The 14,905-nt window shown below is 32.8% G+C and overlaps 1 protein-coding gene and 1 pseudogene across 2 annotated transcripts; one reads left to right on the forward strand and one right to left on the reverse strand.

Moving 5' to 3' along the window:
* Positions 1-421: 421 nt before the first annotated feature.
* LOC128183217 (uncharacterized) lies at positions 422-5,539 on the reverse strand (annotated as a pseudogene).
* Positions 5,540-5,837: 298 nt separating this feature from the next.
* On the forward strand, positions 5,838-13,150 carry LOC128183214 (uncharacterized). Of its 2 annotated transcripts, XM_052852137.1 has the most exons (4): positions 5,838-5,935; positions 6,145-6,194; positions 8,584-8,715; positions 9,905-13,150. In XM_052852137.1, the coding sequence occupies exon 4, from the start codon at positions 10,241-10,243 to the stop codon at positions 13,148-13,150; it is 2,910 nt and encodes a 969-aa protein (XP_052708097.1). In that variant the 5' UTR covers positions 5,838-5,935; positions 6,145-6,194; positions 8,584-8,715; positions 9,905-10,240. The 2 variants fall into 2 exon arrangements, with proteins under 2 accessions (XP_052708097.1, XP_052708098.1); XM_052852138.1 differs by lacking the exons at positions 5,838-5,935; positions 6,145-6,194 and having other exon boundaries at positions 8,196-8,715.
* The last annotated feature ends 1,755 nt before the right edge of the window (positions 13,151-14,905 follow it).

The raw sequence follows: 14,905 nt of genomic DNA on the forward strand, positions 1-14,905 counted from the left end.
AAACCGAGTTCGATTATATTCATTATGTCCATTCCACACCGCCTTACAAAATCTTCGTTATGCTGGTATAGATAATGTATAGAATGAGTTTTATTAAATCCTATATCCATAGTAATTTCTAAATCGTGAATCAATTCCGTCTACCTTTATTAATAATTGTTTTAATTTTACAACTCTGCCTAATGTACAATAACATAATATCTTTATGAAGGTGCATTCGTCATATTCTTAAGGAAAAGGTAGAAAAAATTGGAAACTTGCAAAAAGGAAACTAAATCAATGAACTTGGTATTAAACATTTTTCATCAAAACATCTTTAAATGATATATGCTCTGGCTATATACTGACGATTTTATAAGTCAAGTTTGCACCATTCACTTAATATGCAATTAACAATCACTGCACGAAAAGTGACGTTTAATCACAAATTATACTCCTATTAAATCCCATATTATACGTGAAATTTAGGCAATTAATGCGGATTTAATTTTAAATTTTATGTGGAGTTTACTTGAAGTTTTCAGTGGCGTAAAATTCTTATTAAACGCCGAAATTTAATGACATTTAATATACAATTAAACGCAAAGTAAACTACAAGTAAAAAGTTATTTAAACTTCATTATGCGCGAAATTTAAAACATGATTTTACACCATTTTACGTCGAGTTTCAAGTTTAATCACTCATTTTACTCGACTTATATTCCACATATAAATGTTTATTATATCGAATTTTACGCCGAGTTTCAAGTTTAATCTAATCATTTTACGCAACTTAAATTCAAGATTTAAATGTTTATTATACCCAATTTTACGTCAAGTTTCAAGTTTATTCACTCATTTTACGCAAATTAAATTCCATATTTAAATGTTTATTATATAGAATTTTACGTCGAGTTTCAAGTTTATTCACTCATTTTACTCGACTTATATTCCACATTTAAATGTTCTTTATACCCAATTTTACGTCGAGTTTTAGTTTAATTTTCTCATTTTACTCAACTTATATTCTACATTCATGTGTTTATTGTACCTCACTTTACATTGAGTTTTAAGAACTACAAGCAAGTACATGCAAGTCATTTTCCAAAATTCAACATTTGTTTAAATTTTTGACTTATTTTAAGGATAGTAACATTGTTTTTTATTATTATTGAAAAGACATATCCATGTAGCAGAGCAGCTTAATTACCAATAGAGTCTAAAGATAAAAGAATATGGAGGATTGTTGTCATAAAGCATGAGCCAATTTATTTGTACAAAGTTCTTCAGAGCATGGAAAATGTAAATCTCATTCACAAAAACACAATAAAACGATGAATGGTTCACCTTTTGAAAAATCTCAACCTGGATTCCCAAAGTATTGCTTTTCAATAAATACAAAGTTTTTAATACATGTATGGCAAAATAATAATTAATGGTATTTAAAGATGCATAATTGGTGCATATAAAATGTTTCTTTTAAAAAAAAAATTGCATTTGAAAACATAAAATCATGAATGCTTATTCCTTATCAACATTAATCAATCTAATCATTTCATATTAAATACACAATTACTTAAACAAAAACCAAAACAATGAAACTGATATAGTCAACATTTTATGTTTATAGACTTATAATTATCAAGAAGTCTCAAAGTAGATAATTATCAATTAAAATCTGTGGGCTTATCCCATACTAAATGGACATGGATTCAAAATTGGATGGCACACTATTCACAAGGAACCTTTAATCAACCATGATTTCAAAATGCCTCATTTAATTATATCATTTTTTTAAGAAAAATCGAGGAGAGGATACATGTAGGTTGTGCATGTTTTCAAATCCTTATTGAAATTGTTAAATGAAATATGATTAAATCCAAATAAAAACTCACAAACATACCAAAGTCATACCAATTTTAAAAAATAATTTCTATATGACATGGGGGAGGATCTGAGAATAGAGTGTGTCTAATCGGGACAAACTATCATCAACAATGTATATATACAGAATATTTCAATACACCAGCTATATAGCTTAGGAAATCAAAATTAAATTTATGTTACATGAATTAAGTTTTAATTTTTTTAATATAAAATTTTCTTTCGTAATGTGTCATATTTTCACATCATTAATTAAAAAAAAAAAAATTATAACATTAGAATTGAGTGTATGTGACAACATTGAGGAAAATATTAAACCAGGGAATTGTTTAAGAAAGAAATGTAATTTACATAATGATTTTCTACCCACAAATATTAATCTAATTGAAAACCATTGCTCAAGTTTGTAGAATATCTAATTGAAACAGTACAACAAGATTATAGCAGACCTCCAGGCAGGAAAGATAATGATTCATTGTTACTGTAATAGTTTATATCTTAATATAAATTTATAATGGAATTTACACTGTTAAAGATACGGGTAAGAGGAATAAAAGTAAAACTGGCATGACTTTATTTACAAATTTTTGACTGGAGTATCTGCTCTAACCTTGTTCTACTGTAGGAGCATTTATACAAACACCCACTCATGCCCATCTCTGAGAGTGGGTTTTGGTCTTTCAGAGGGGTTATTGCCCTTGACTCTCTTTATTTTTTGTCTTCGAGAGCGACTTGACTGAGTCTTCTCGAACTTGGAGTCCAGCTCTGCAATAATCCCGCTGAACTCCTCAGATCTCCACGGCAGAGGTTTGACAGTGAAGAAGGAGTCCTCATCACTATTTACCTCTTCCTCCGAGGACATGTACGTAATGTCCATGGCATCACGGACACGCCTCTTTTTCTCTTCATCCCAACCAGTTTTTTTGGAGATCATGGATGTTCTCCACTGCAATTTCTACAAAGAAAAATATAAATGCAATAGGAGGAAAAAATCTACACCTCATGCAAATAATATGAAGACTTCGTTCTCTTTACTATAAAAATACAATTAGTAAATGTACAAGCAATCTTTGTTGACAACTGTAATATGCAATGTTTTCATTAAGCTTAAAATTTTCTTCTTCTTATCTTTGAAATTTTATACACCATATGGCTCAAAAATAAACTTAAATCAACTTATCTATTCAATATAACTTAAGCTTCAAGAAATTCATTTACCCTTTTTCTTCTGCTATAATGAAGCATTTTCATTTTGTGCTTGTCTACTTTTCTGTAGACTCTTTGTGGTTTTTTTGAGATATGGAGTCAAAGTACCTCCCCACAGCAGCTAAAAATTGAAATAAAGGGTACATACACACAATGTATATTGAAAGGAAATATAATATAAATACATTTATCACTAATCATAATTAAGATCATCATCAAAACCCACAGGTTTTCTCTCCTACACACTGCTTTCAACCAATGGGCAGTGTGTAGGAGAGAGAGCAATGGGTTTCCATGATGAATTAATACATGTAATTAGAATGAGTATAAGCATAACATTATGTGAAATTAATCTGTATAGAGTAATTTTGGATGAATAAGAAACCATCTCAATACTAAAAGTATGCAGAAGCAATTCATTAAAAAACAAATAGTTTAAAGTGTTGTCAAAATTAATGTATCTTGTATGTATATATTACATGTACTTGAACATCATACCTTGGATTACACCATCCTGAACCTCAGGGTAAAGTCCCTTCACAAAGCGCCTTACCGCTTCAGTTGTCTCCTTATTTTCATCAGATGAGACTCTTTAAGAATTTATATAATTGTGTTAACTCATGATTTTCCCAATGTAATGCTCCAACAATTAAAAATAAAAATGACTAAAGCTTTGTTATAGATATAATTATACATGTAAATAAGAAATTATATATAACAAAGAGATTTGAGAACTTAGTAGCTTAAAATCATTATAATAGAAAACAGTCTTTAACATTCTTTACATTTAAATGGCATTGCTTGTAAAATAGTAAGCACTGACATGGATGATTTGAATTTTTAAGAACTTATAAATGTAGATATGAACAAAAAATGCTTTTTACTTCATTTTTTTGTCTGCCATTTTGGTCACCCATTCTTCAGAACCATCCTCTATAGCATGCTTGTATGCATCATGAACTGCTGTCTGTTGGGAAAAATTGTGACAGGTATAAGGACTCAACATTTGAAGTTTTCACATGCATGTAATTAACATGTAAGTCATGTTATCATATCTGATTTTTTAAAAAAATAAGAATTATCTGTCTCTGAAAATTGCTTCTCATGTTGACAGAGCCAAAAGTAGGTAGAATGGTGCAATATCAAATGAAAAGAGTGCTTTACCTCTTTAAAGTTTATCTTTTTACTGCATAAATAAATCACATTTACATATAAGCTTACTCTGATTCTTGGAGGTATGGTAGGTTTCGGGTCTTCCTTCCTTCTACAGTCTTTGCTTGAGGAAATCTCCTCCCTGAGGTTTTTTACTTCTGTCGACAAACAGTCAATCTTCCGATCTATTGACCTGAGGTAGTCAATTATCCGATTCTACAAAAAAAATGAAAAGTTGTAAAAATTGTTCAAAGCAATTTAATTTCATGTGTCCCTATATGCTTTTGTATATTTTGCAAATAAAATCTTTTCATTTTGAAAATCTACACTTAATGGGTTTTTTTTTTGGTCGACTCAGTTATTATTGACTTAATTAAGTATTGTAAATAATTGAATTTATCGCTGTATATAAATTTACAATAAAGTCAGGGGTCCATGAAAGATATTGCCATGCCCATGACAGATACTGCCTTCATTGTAGTTGTAATTCTTAATAAAAATGTAATTTAAAAGACATGCCTCTTGACCAAGGGATAAATTAGTTCCACTAGTTGTTGGTGTTTCAGGTACATGTAATTCTTGAGAAGCTGGAGTCATTGGTGTAAGCTTGAACATAAAAGATAAACAAATGAAGATGTTACAGGTACAAAGGTGTACATTTCAGAAATAGATCACATTCTGCTTTTTTTTTTCATTCAATAAATTCCATGCATATTCTGATTCAATATTACTGCCAGAGAAAATGGATTTATAAGCACAACTGCTTGATTTGTACAGGATGCATCTTACTGTATTAAGAAACAGACTAAGGCGAGAGAGAGAGAGAGAGAGAGAGAGAGAGAGAGAGAGAGAGAGAGAGAACTAGTTAATAGTATGCAGAAAAAGAAAAGTTCAAAAACAAATAAATAAATAAAAGACATAAACACCTGTGTTTTTAATTAAGGCATGAGAGAGTGATTAGCATGCAGCATGCATTATAAATTAATATAAACAAAGTTGAAAGTAAACAAATGTATGACTATGAGTAGTGGGAAGAGGGGGGTTCCATGACCCCCCCCCCCCCCTCCTTCTTCTTAAAGTCAGTCAAAGTATCTTACAATTAAGATGTAATAAGTCAATGACCAGACAAAATACTCACTACTCTGCTGCGTCTCTGTTTAGAAGTTTTTGAAGCTGATGGTGTGCTTGTCCTTGGTTTTCGTTTCCTGAGGAATTCTGAATACACAGAATCCTCTTCCTGACTGCTGTCGCTTTCCGATGCATCCGACGGATGGAAACTATCTCCTGAGGAGAATGCTACGGCTTCGGAATTAGACATAACGAATTTCAACTACTGTGAAAACCACGAGATGTTAACACTTTGGGAACACTTTTGCCGCAACTTAGACTTTGCGCCAAAGACTTTGCGCCAAATATTAATGACTATCATTTTCGTATAACTATTAATAATTAAAATACATCCATATTTCGATCATTTTTTACTTCATTTTCAGTTTATGCGTACTGGAATAAACGTTATATATATTGACAGCGTATTTTTCTCTCTCGACTCCCCTTATTCTTTTACTAACTTTGACTATACGAAACTAAATATGCATCACCAGCTTCATCAATATTTTGGCGGAAAAATCAGACCGCGCCCAATGCATTGTCTGCACATCGCACATCAAAACGATGTAATCAACAGTTCCGAAGCGTCAACAGATTTGAAGAGGTAGGATCTCTCTCTCTCTCTCTCTCTCTCTCTCTCTCTCTCTCTAGGAACAATTAATTAGATTACTGGTACAGTATTAAAATAATGAATTATGGGTCGAAATATTTGTAGATATGATCATGAGTGTGTGTGTGCATGTGTTTAAAAATCCTTCAAAAACTATGATACTCTCGATCGAATACTATGCATTTTTGTTTTTTGTAATATAGGTGAAACAGCAGTCGTACATGTAGGCCTATACTGAGTGAAGTTCTAGGTGGTAAGTAATATTTTATTTATTATTTCACTTTATAATTATTTAAACATTTGTAACAACGTTAAATTATTCTTTATTAAGCAGTTTAAAAGTCCTTTTAGAAAAACTACAAATGAATTGTTGATGATCATGGTTATGTCCGCTATTCAAAATAACTTATCCACTTCGTTATTTTCACCTTCCCTAACCTCATAAAAATGCCTTTCTAACCATAGCACCCTCATACAGTTCTCCAGACTTGTTAATGACATTTTTATTTGGTCACCACACAGCATAATTATTTATAGAGTCTGCAGACTCTCTTACCCCATGACCTAATTAGCTGCCTCTGACACAACATCCCTTGACCTGATGAACTCTTAACAAGCATTGAGCTGCTCCACACGCTCTCTCTCTCTCTCTCTCTCTCTCTCTCTCTAACCAAAAAGTGGGGAGAACTCCTTCCAAATTCATTTTTTATTGTAAGGGGCGGGGGGTTCAGCCCACCCCCTTCTGAAGCTATCTCTCTCTCTCTCTCTCTCTCTCTCTCTCTCTCTCTCTCTCTCTCTCTCTCTCTCTCTCACAGTCTCCAGTAAACATATAAATAAACAATAATTTATTCAATATAATATATTGGAGGGGATTAGGCAGCAGGCACAGCTTATTATAGCCCTCTGGCCCTACATATATTTTTATTGACTGCTGACAATACCATGATGCCTTGAAAATTAATAACAAATAAAATTCCAGTCATAGTGTATAAATGATTGTTGGTTCTGTTATAATTTTTATTATTAATTTCACTAAAGTCATGCTGCGGTCATTAAAGTAAACATTGTTATATTATATTCAGTTCACAATTTAAAATTGAGAGAGAGAGAGAGAGAGAGAGAGAGAGAAAGAGAGAGAGAGAGTGTAAATGTAAAAATTGGGGCTACAGCTTTGTGGTCAATTAAATGTGGTAGCCAGAATGTTATCTCATGAAATTAGGTCTATGAACTGCATGGAGGTTACTAGCTGCTAATCAATGGTTGTAAAGAGTTCATCAAGTCAAGGGATGTTGCATCATTAATGTTAGCAGAAGCAGCGAATTAGGTCAGGGAGGTTAGAGAGTCTGTAGACACTGTAAACAATTATGCTGTGTGGTGACCAGATGAAATTGTCATTAACAAGTCTGGAGAACTGTATGAAAAGCTTGGAATTTTGTTATTAGGATCTTTTGTACATTTTTGATTATTAGTTAGCTACATGTAATTAAGATATTAGAATGAAACTTTAAATGCACTTGCGTAAATTGATATTCTGGGAAGAAATTAAACAGTCAGTTGTTACTATTAAAGAAATTCGCATAAGTTATGAAAATGGTCAGTTTCTTTTGGTCAAACTTCGCAGTTACACTTTTGTATCATGTATTTTGTGTCCGCTGTCATCGTCTGGAGCCACGGTTTGGAATACCTGATATTGATATAGTTGTTTGCGACAAGGGACCACGAATTACAGAGAGCAATCATTTGCAATACTCAACCGTCCAATATATCAGTGTGTGGGAGGGGGAGGGGTGCTGGTAGCGTGAAGTTCCTTTAAGGTGGTAAAGTCCATGCTGTGACATATTAATTATTGAAATAAACAATAAAATCAAGTATAATGTTATCAACAGTTTATTTTCCAAAATCGAAATACAACTTTATAACAGCGTAGGGTTCACTGCGGATCTGTAAATCATGAGTTCCAATACCGCTGCCATGGGGATTTAAAAAATTTTCCCTTTCCATAAATTTTTAAAACCATTTTAGGTTAAATATTGTAAAATTGGAAAGTTCTACACTAGTGAAAGAATTTCAGTTTTAATGTACTTTGATTCACATTAATAGCAACAGGTGTCCCATACCACCTTAAATAATAGGGAAACCTCTTTAATGAAAAATGTTTTTTTTTGTGAGGAACTAATAGGGGGGGGGGGGGGGGGGATCAGGCCTCCCCTTACCCCCGATGTTATGCGCTTCTTCAGTCATAAAAAAATGTGCAAACTAAGTACACCTGCATTTTATAAATGTAAATTTGCATATCATAATTGTTCTGGAGACTATACATGTATTTGGTATATTAAATAGATTGCATATTCTCTTTTGACCTAAAAATTGATATTCAGCTGGCTGAATTTCTTAGCTTTTTAAAAAGCTAACCTTGTAATAATTTCCAGTAGGTTGTTTAGTTTTATTTCACATTTATTTGCCATCAAAGGGAAGATCATGCAGACCAGCAAAGAGCAGATCTTTCAGAGTGACTGCATACATTGTCATGAAATCAAAACTTTTTAGTGTGCAGTAAGAACTGAGAATAATAGCTATGTCCTTAAAGAGATAAAATTTCTAACTAGTCTATAGTTATCTAATGTGAACATTATTTTTTATAGATAAAATGGGTCGACATTCCACCAATGAAAAAAGGCAGAAAAGAAGGGAAAAAAGACGTAATAAAAGACTGGAAAAGGCAAGGAAAGAAACTAGCAAACCAGAAAAGTTTGAAACTGTCTCTCCTATGAACTGTAAATATAAATTTTAAATTATAATATATAAATAGTGCCTGTTTGGGAGGGTAACTGTTGAAATTGACATCCCGAGAAAACTATTGTCAACCAACGCGAAGTGGAGGTTGACAATGGTTTTCAAGGGGTGTCAATTTCAAAAGTTACCCTTCCAAACAGGCACTATTTATTTTATTATACTGAATGTCTTATTTTTAAAAAAAGAAATTACTTTTTCTATATAGAAATGAAGTGAATTCTACGGCGAACCGAACGCGCATAATTTACGCGCATGTAACAATTCGTTGTGTTACCCGTTGCCAAGTGTGTTGCTAACGCTGAGGGTAATAGAACGGATTATCAACTGCGTCTAAACCAATCAGATTTCAGTATTTAACATGAAAGTATAATAAAGTTAATTGCTAACTTTATTAAATTATTATTTTGACATGTGAAAAGTACTTTTTTTCAGATTTCAGTAGCACAATGGGATAAGGTTGAATCATACTAAGAATTTTAAGTATATTGCTAATAACGTTTGGGTTGCACCCAAACGGGTACGAATGCCTTTATTGGCGTTAATTTTTTTCCAATTCTTCTATCCCCATTTGTATTTGTCTTCCATAGTTTTTTGGTATGATTTGGCTTAAATTCATATTTTCTGTGCAGATTTATATTGATACCCTACAGTTAAAAATATGAATACTTAAACTTTTGATGAGCAGTAAAATATGTATGTTAATTTTTGAATGTGACCTTTATTTACAATTTGGTTACATTAGGGACATTTACATTATATAAATAGTGCCTGTTTGGGAGGGTAACAGTTGAAATTGACACCCAGAGAAAACCATTGTCAACCAATGCGAAGCGGTGGTTGACAATGGTTTTTGAGGGGTGTCAATTTCAACTGTTATCCTCCCAAACAGGCACTATTTATTTTGTTATACTAAATGTCTAAATTTTTAAGAAATTTTACTGCTTTTATATAGGAATAACGTGAATTCTACAGCGAACCGTACGCGTATAATTTTCGCGCATGTAACATTTTTTAATGTTACCCGTTGCTAAGTGCGTTGCTAACGCTGAGGGTAATAGAAAATACTATTAACTGTGTCTTAACCAATCAGATTTCAGTATTTAACATGAAAGTATAACAATATATTTTAGCACAATACACATTTTGCAATCCTTCACATTTTAATTATAGTGGACATCGTAGATGACACCTTTGATACCACAGAAAAGGAGATTGAACTGGAAATCAAAGAAAGGGGAATCAGAATTGACGATACATTTGTGGCAAAAAGAAACAGAACAGCTCAAGAACTGTTTGGAGCAGAGGACAGAGAAGTGGTTAAACTTAAGAAGATCCTAGAGGATGAGCAACACAAAAGAGACAAATTGTTAAGATTTACTGATCATTGTATTTTTTTAGTCAAAAAATGTAGAAACTGTAAATTTTGCAGGCCATAGTGTATCCATGGATGTTTCAATTATTTTTACTATGAACTCTGTATTCTTTAAGTGTTGATAGCTATCAAAAATGTCAGAGAAACGTAAACTCTCATTTTTTCACATTGCTCATAGAAAGAAATTGTCTAGAAAGGAATGTCCTGGCTGTAAACAATCTTTTTCTATTAGGTATTTTGAACAGCACACAAAAGAAAATTTTGAGAGTAGTACTAGACTTTGGAAGTGTTCGAAAACAGATTTTGAAAATGAACCAGATGTACAAATGTGTGAGCATATAGATAACCAATCTTCGTCAGATGATAATCTTGCATCATATAGATTATCTGATGTTTTTGCTTCTTATGTTAAGAAAAATGTTTCACAAGATTTTCATGACAATGATATGGACAGTGATGAGGAAGTTTGGAATAACATATCCATCGATGATATAGATTTAGACTTGCAGACAGGTGATACTACAGATAACAATACGCATGTGGAGAATGTTCCAAATAAGAATGTAAAGTTAGGAACACTTTTGATATGGTTTTGTATGTTTTTGTGTACATGGCAAGCTGTATCTGCACTTCCCGATTCTGCTATGAATCATTTGTTATCATTTTTGTGGACATTTTTTAGTCAGCTGGGTGAAGAATCTGTCATTTTTTCAAGTTTTGCTGCAGTTTTTCCTGGATCAGTCTATTTGTTATGGAAAAAGTTAGGTCTTAAAAAAGACAATTTTTTAAAATTTGTTGTATGCAGAAAATGTTTTTCTATATACAAATATGAGGAATGCTTTTTGAATGTTGAAGGGCAAACTATTTCTGGTAAATGTTCTTACAAGGAATTTCCAAACCATACGCAACTTGCGAGAAGAAAACAATGTGGAGAATTGTTGCTAAAGCATGTTACACTGTCAGATGGTACTACAAAACTTTATCCATTTAAATCTTATTGCTATAAGCCATTACAACAATCTCTTCAAAATTTGGTCAGGAGGCCTGGATTTGAAGATAAATGTGAAATATGGAGATCAAGAAAACAACAGCCAGGATTCATGACTGATGTGTATGATGGGAAAATTTGGAAGGAATTTATGACAACCGAAAAAAGTTCTTTTTTAAATCATAGAAATAACTATGCACTAATGTTAAACTTAGATTGGTTCCAGCCATTTGAGCATGTGAAATACTCTATTGGAGTAATTTATGCTGTTATTTTAAATCTACCAAGACAAGAAAGATTCAAATTAAAGAATGTGCTGTTGATAGGAGTAATACCAGATCTCAATCATGAACCTTCTGTAAATAGTTTCATTTCTCCATTAGTAGATGAACTAAAGTTAGGTTGGTCAAAAGGATTTCAACTTTTGTCATCCAAAAGTCCTAATGTTAAAAAAACATTCAAAATAGCACTTCTCTGTGTTGGTTGTGATATACCAGCAACTCGAAAACTTTGTGGATTTTTAGGTCACTCAGCATGTTTAGGGTGCTCAAAATGTTCTAAAAAATTTCCTGGAGATTTTGGCAAGAGAGATTACTCTGGTTTTGATGTAAATAGTTGGCCAAAACGCACATTAGAAAATTACATGTCTTCAATCAGAGAACTGAAAAAGGCTAAAACTCAGACAGAAAGAGATAGACTTGAATCTTCTTTGGGGGTTAGATTTTCGAAACTATGTGAAATTGATTATTTTGATCCTGTTCGAATGTCTATTGTCGATCCGATGCATAATTTATTTCAAGGAACTGCCAAAAAAATGATGAAATTGTGGCTAGGATTAAAAGTTATACACCCAGAACAGCTAGTCACAATTCAAGAAAGAGTTGACTCTGTTGATGCAGCAAGTAATATTGGGGCAATTCCTCGGAAAATTGCATCTTCCTTCGGAGGCTTTACAGCTGAACAATGGAAGAATTGGACAAATTTTTTTTCAATTTTTGCTCTTGTTGATATTTTGCCTAAAACTGATCTTGATGTTTGGAGAAAATTTGTAATGGCATGTAGAATCTTGACAACAAAATGTATTTCTTTTGCTGACATTTCACAATTTGATAGATATATCATTGATTTTTGTAAAGGCATTGAGAGGTTATATGGCTCTTCAGTTGTGACACCCAATATGCACATGCATTGTCACCTATCACAATGTGTTTCAGATTATGGCCCTATTTACTCTTTTTGGCTGTTTAGTTTTGAGAGATATAACGGTCATTTAGGGAATATGCCAAATAATAGTAGAGCCATTGAAATGCAACTAATGAGAAGATTTTTAAGAGATTCATTTGTTCATTCATTGGAATTTCCATCTCTTTACAATGATGAGTTTAAAAAACATTTTCCAACTGTAGTATCTGAAACAGTTCATTCTGATGTAGAAATTTTAAAGATCATGTACATGTCAAAGAGAAGTGCTCTCATAATTGGACAAGATTGGCAAATTAGCTCTGTATTTGAATGTAACAAGTCATCATGCCATGTTTTTTGTTCAGAAGATTATGCTATGCTGAAAAAAACATATTGTCATTTGTATCCCAGTGATAATGAACACATTGATTGTATGCCCAAGTCTTTTAGAAAATGTTCTTCAATTACTTTTGGGGGAGAAGTGTTTGGATCCTATAAGTCTCGTCACAAGCGCTCCTCTTATATTATGGCATACTGGCATGATAATGATGGGAAAATTATCAGTGACGTAGGCTCAGGTGACCTTCAACCAGGAATCATTCAGTATTTTGTTCAACACAATCTCCTAATGGGCAATGAAAGTAGAGTCCATTTGTTTGCAAAAGTTTTCTGGCTTATGCCATTTCCAAATGTTTACAGATTTCATTGTGGCAAGCCAGTTGAGATTTGGAAAAAAAATATTTACGACACCTTTGGACCGTCTGCTTTTATTCCTGTACAGAGAATCTTTTGTAGATATATTTGTGCAGAAGGAAAACTGTACAACAAGAGCGTTTCATATATTTGTCCTATTATGAAGGGTATGAATGTGTAGCCACTAGGTAATATTGTTGAAGCTCTTAATATCCATCATATTCAGTATGAATTGAGACTGTGAACGTTTATGGAGTTATTATGTTAAGCACTTTACAAAGAATTTTTTGTAGATAAGTTGTGCAAATGGACTACTGGGCAACAAATATGATTCAAAATGTTTTTATATTGTTGAATAGCAGAGTCATTTCTATGATGTGAAGTGTTTTACATCTTTTTGATTTAATAAAGCGATAATTTTAAGCTTTGTAAAAACAAATTTTGATCTAGCCATGAAGGTTTGAAAATGGGTGGATGAAATGTGATCTGCGAATTTTTTTTTCTTTGGTTTTGCCCTGTTCTAATTGGAATAGATCATTATTAAAAAAAAATTAAACCCTCTTCTATTAAGCACAAGCCAAATAGAAGGATGTTTCGTCCTGTGCCAGTCGGCATCGGCCTTCTTGGAAGGATGTTTCGTCCTGTGCCAGTTGGCATCGGCCATCTTGGAAGGATGTTTCGTCCTGTGCCAGTTGGCATCGGCCATCTTGGAAGGATGTTTCGTCCTGTGCCAGTTGGCATCGGCCTTCTTGGAAGGATGTTTCGTCCTGTGCCAGTTGGCATCAGCCATCTTGGAAGGATGTTTCGTCCTGTGCCAGTTGGCATCAGCCATCTTGGAAGGATGTTTCGTCCTGTGCCAGTTGGCATCAGCCTTCTTGGAAGGATGTTTCGTCCTGTGCCGGTTGGCATCAGCCTTCTTGGAAGGATATTTCCTCCTGTGCCAGTTGGTATAAGTCATTTTTAAGGGATTTTTTCCATGTGTTAATTAGCACCATCCTTTGTGGAAGGGAAATTTGCTCTGTTTCTCTCGCATCGATTTATCTCTTAATATACCCTATCATTGCCAGTTTTAAATGATTGAACCAATAGTGAGTTTATAAATGAAGCTATATTATCTGCCTTGATGTAAAAAAAGTGACGTTTTGGTATCAGTTATTTGTTGTTTTTAATTTGAAATTTTTGAATGTGAATTCATTAGGCAGACTTTAAAGTTTTGCAAGCATTATGCAAATTCATGAATGATTGTAATATTTGGAAGAACCTTTTGTTAAAAAGACATGCACGAATTTTAAAAGATCAGGTCACAATACATGTATTCACTACACATGCAGTAGTGTTCTATTCTTTGTTCTTATTTATAGATAGTTAGTATCTGTTCCTTTTCGATTAAAAGTTGCTATTTATAGTTTCTTAACTCATTTGTTTCTGTTGCTGATTATTAGGGAAAAAAACAGCAAGGTAAACAGTTCCTCTGGATTTGAACTTGGTTAGTCACGTGATCAAATCCTTTGTAGCATGAAGGTATCATCAGAATATTTGATCACGTACCAACCAAGTTCATATCCTGGTGAACTTTATAGCATTGCTGTTTATTACTTATATTTACATTTGAAAAATGAAAATCATTCAGAATTGTTAAACTTACCTAGTTTTTATGTTTACAAAAATCCACCCGGTAAGCGCGTGCTATGATCATTTTGACGCCAGGAAAGTTTACATAGAATTGATAGTTTTCGCTATATTAAAGGTTCATATAAGGAAACATATTTGCAGAAGTAAATATTGGAAAATGAATTAAGTACCGGTAAATGCAAAATTTTAATTTACCTTGCAGCGTAGAAGTACTAGTAATTAACTACATTCATAACAGTTTCAAAACGACAGGAGACCACACATTCAGCTAATAAATTGGATACAATTTTGTTTATTACATTAT

Source organism: Crassostrea angulata, chromosome 5 (genome assembly GCF_025612915.1).
Source record: "Crassostrea angulata isolate pt1a10 chromosome 5, ASM2561291v2, whole genome shotgun sequence".
NCBI classification, from domain to species: Eukaryota; Metazoa; Mollusca; class Bivalvia; order Ostreida; family Ostreidae; genus Magallana; species Magallana angulata.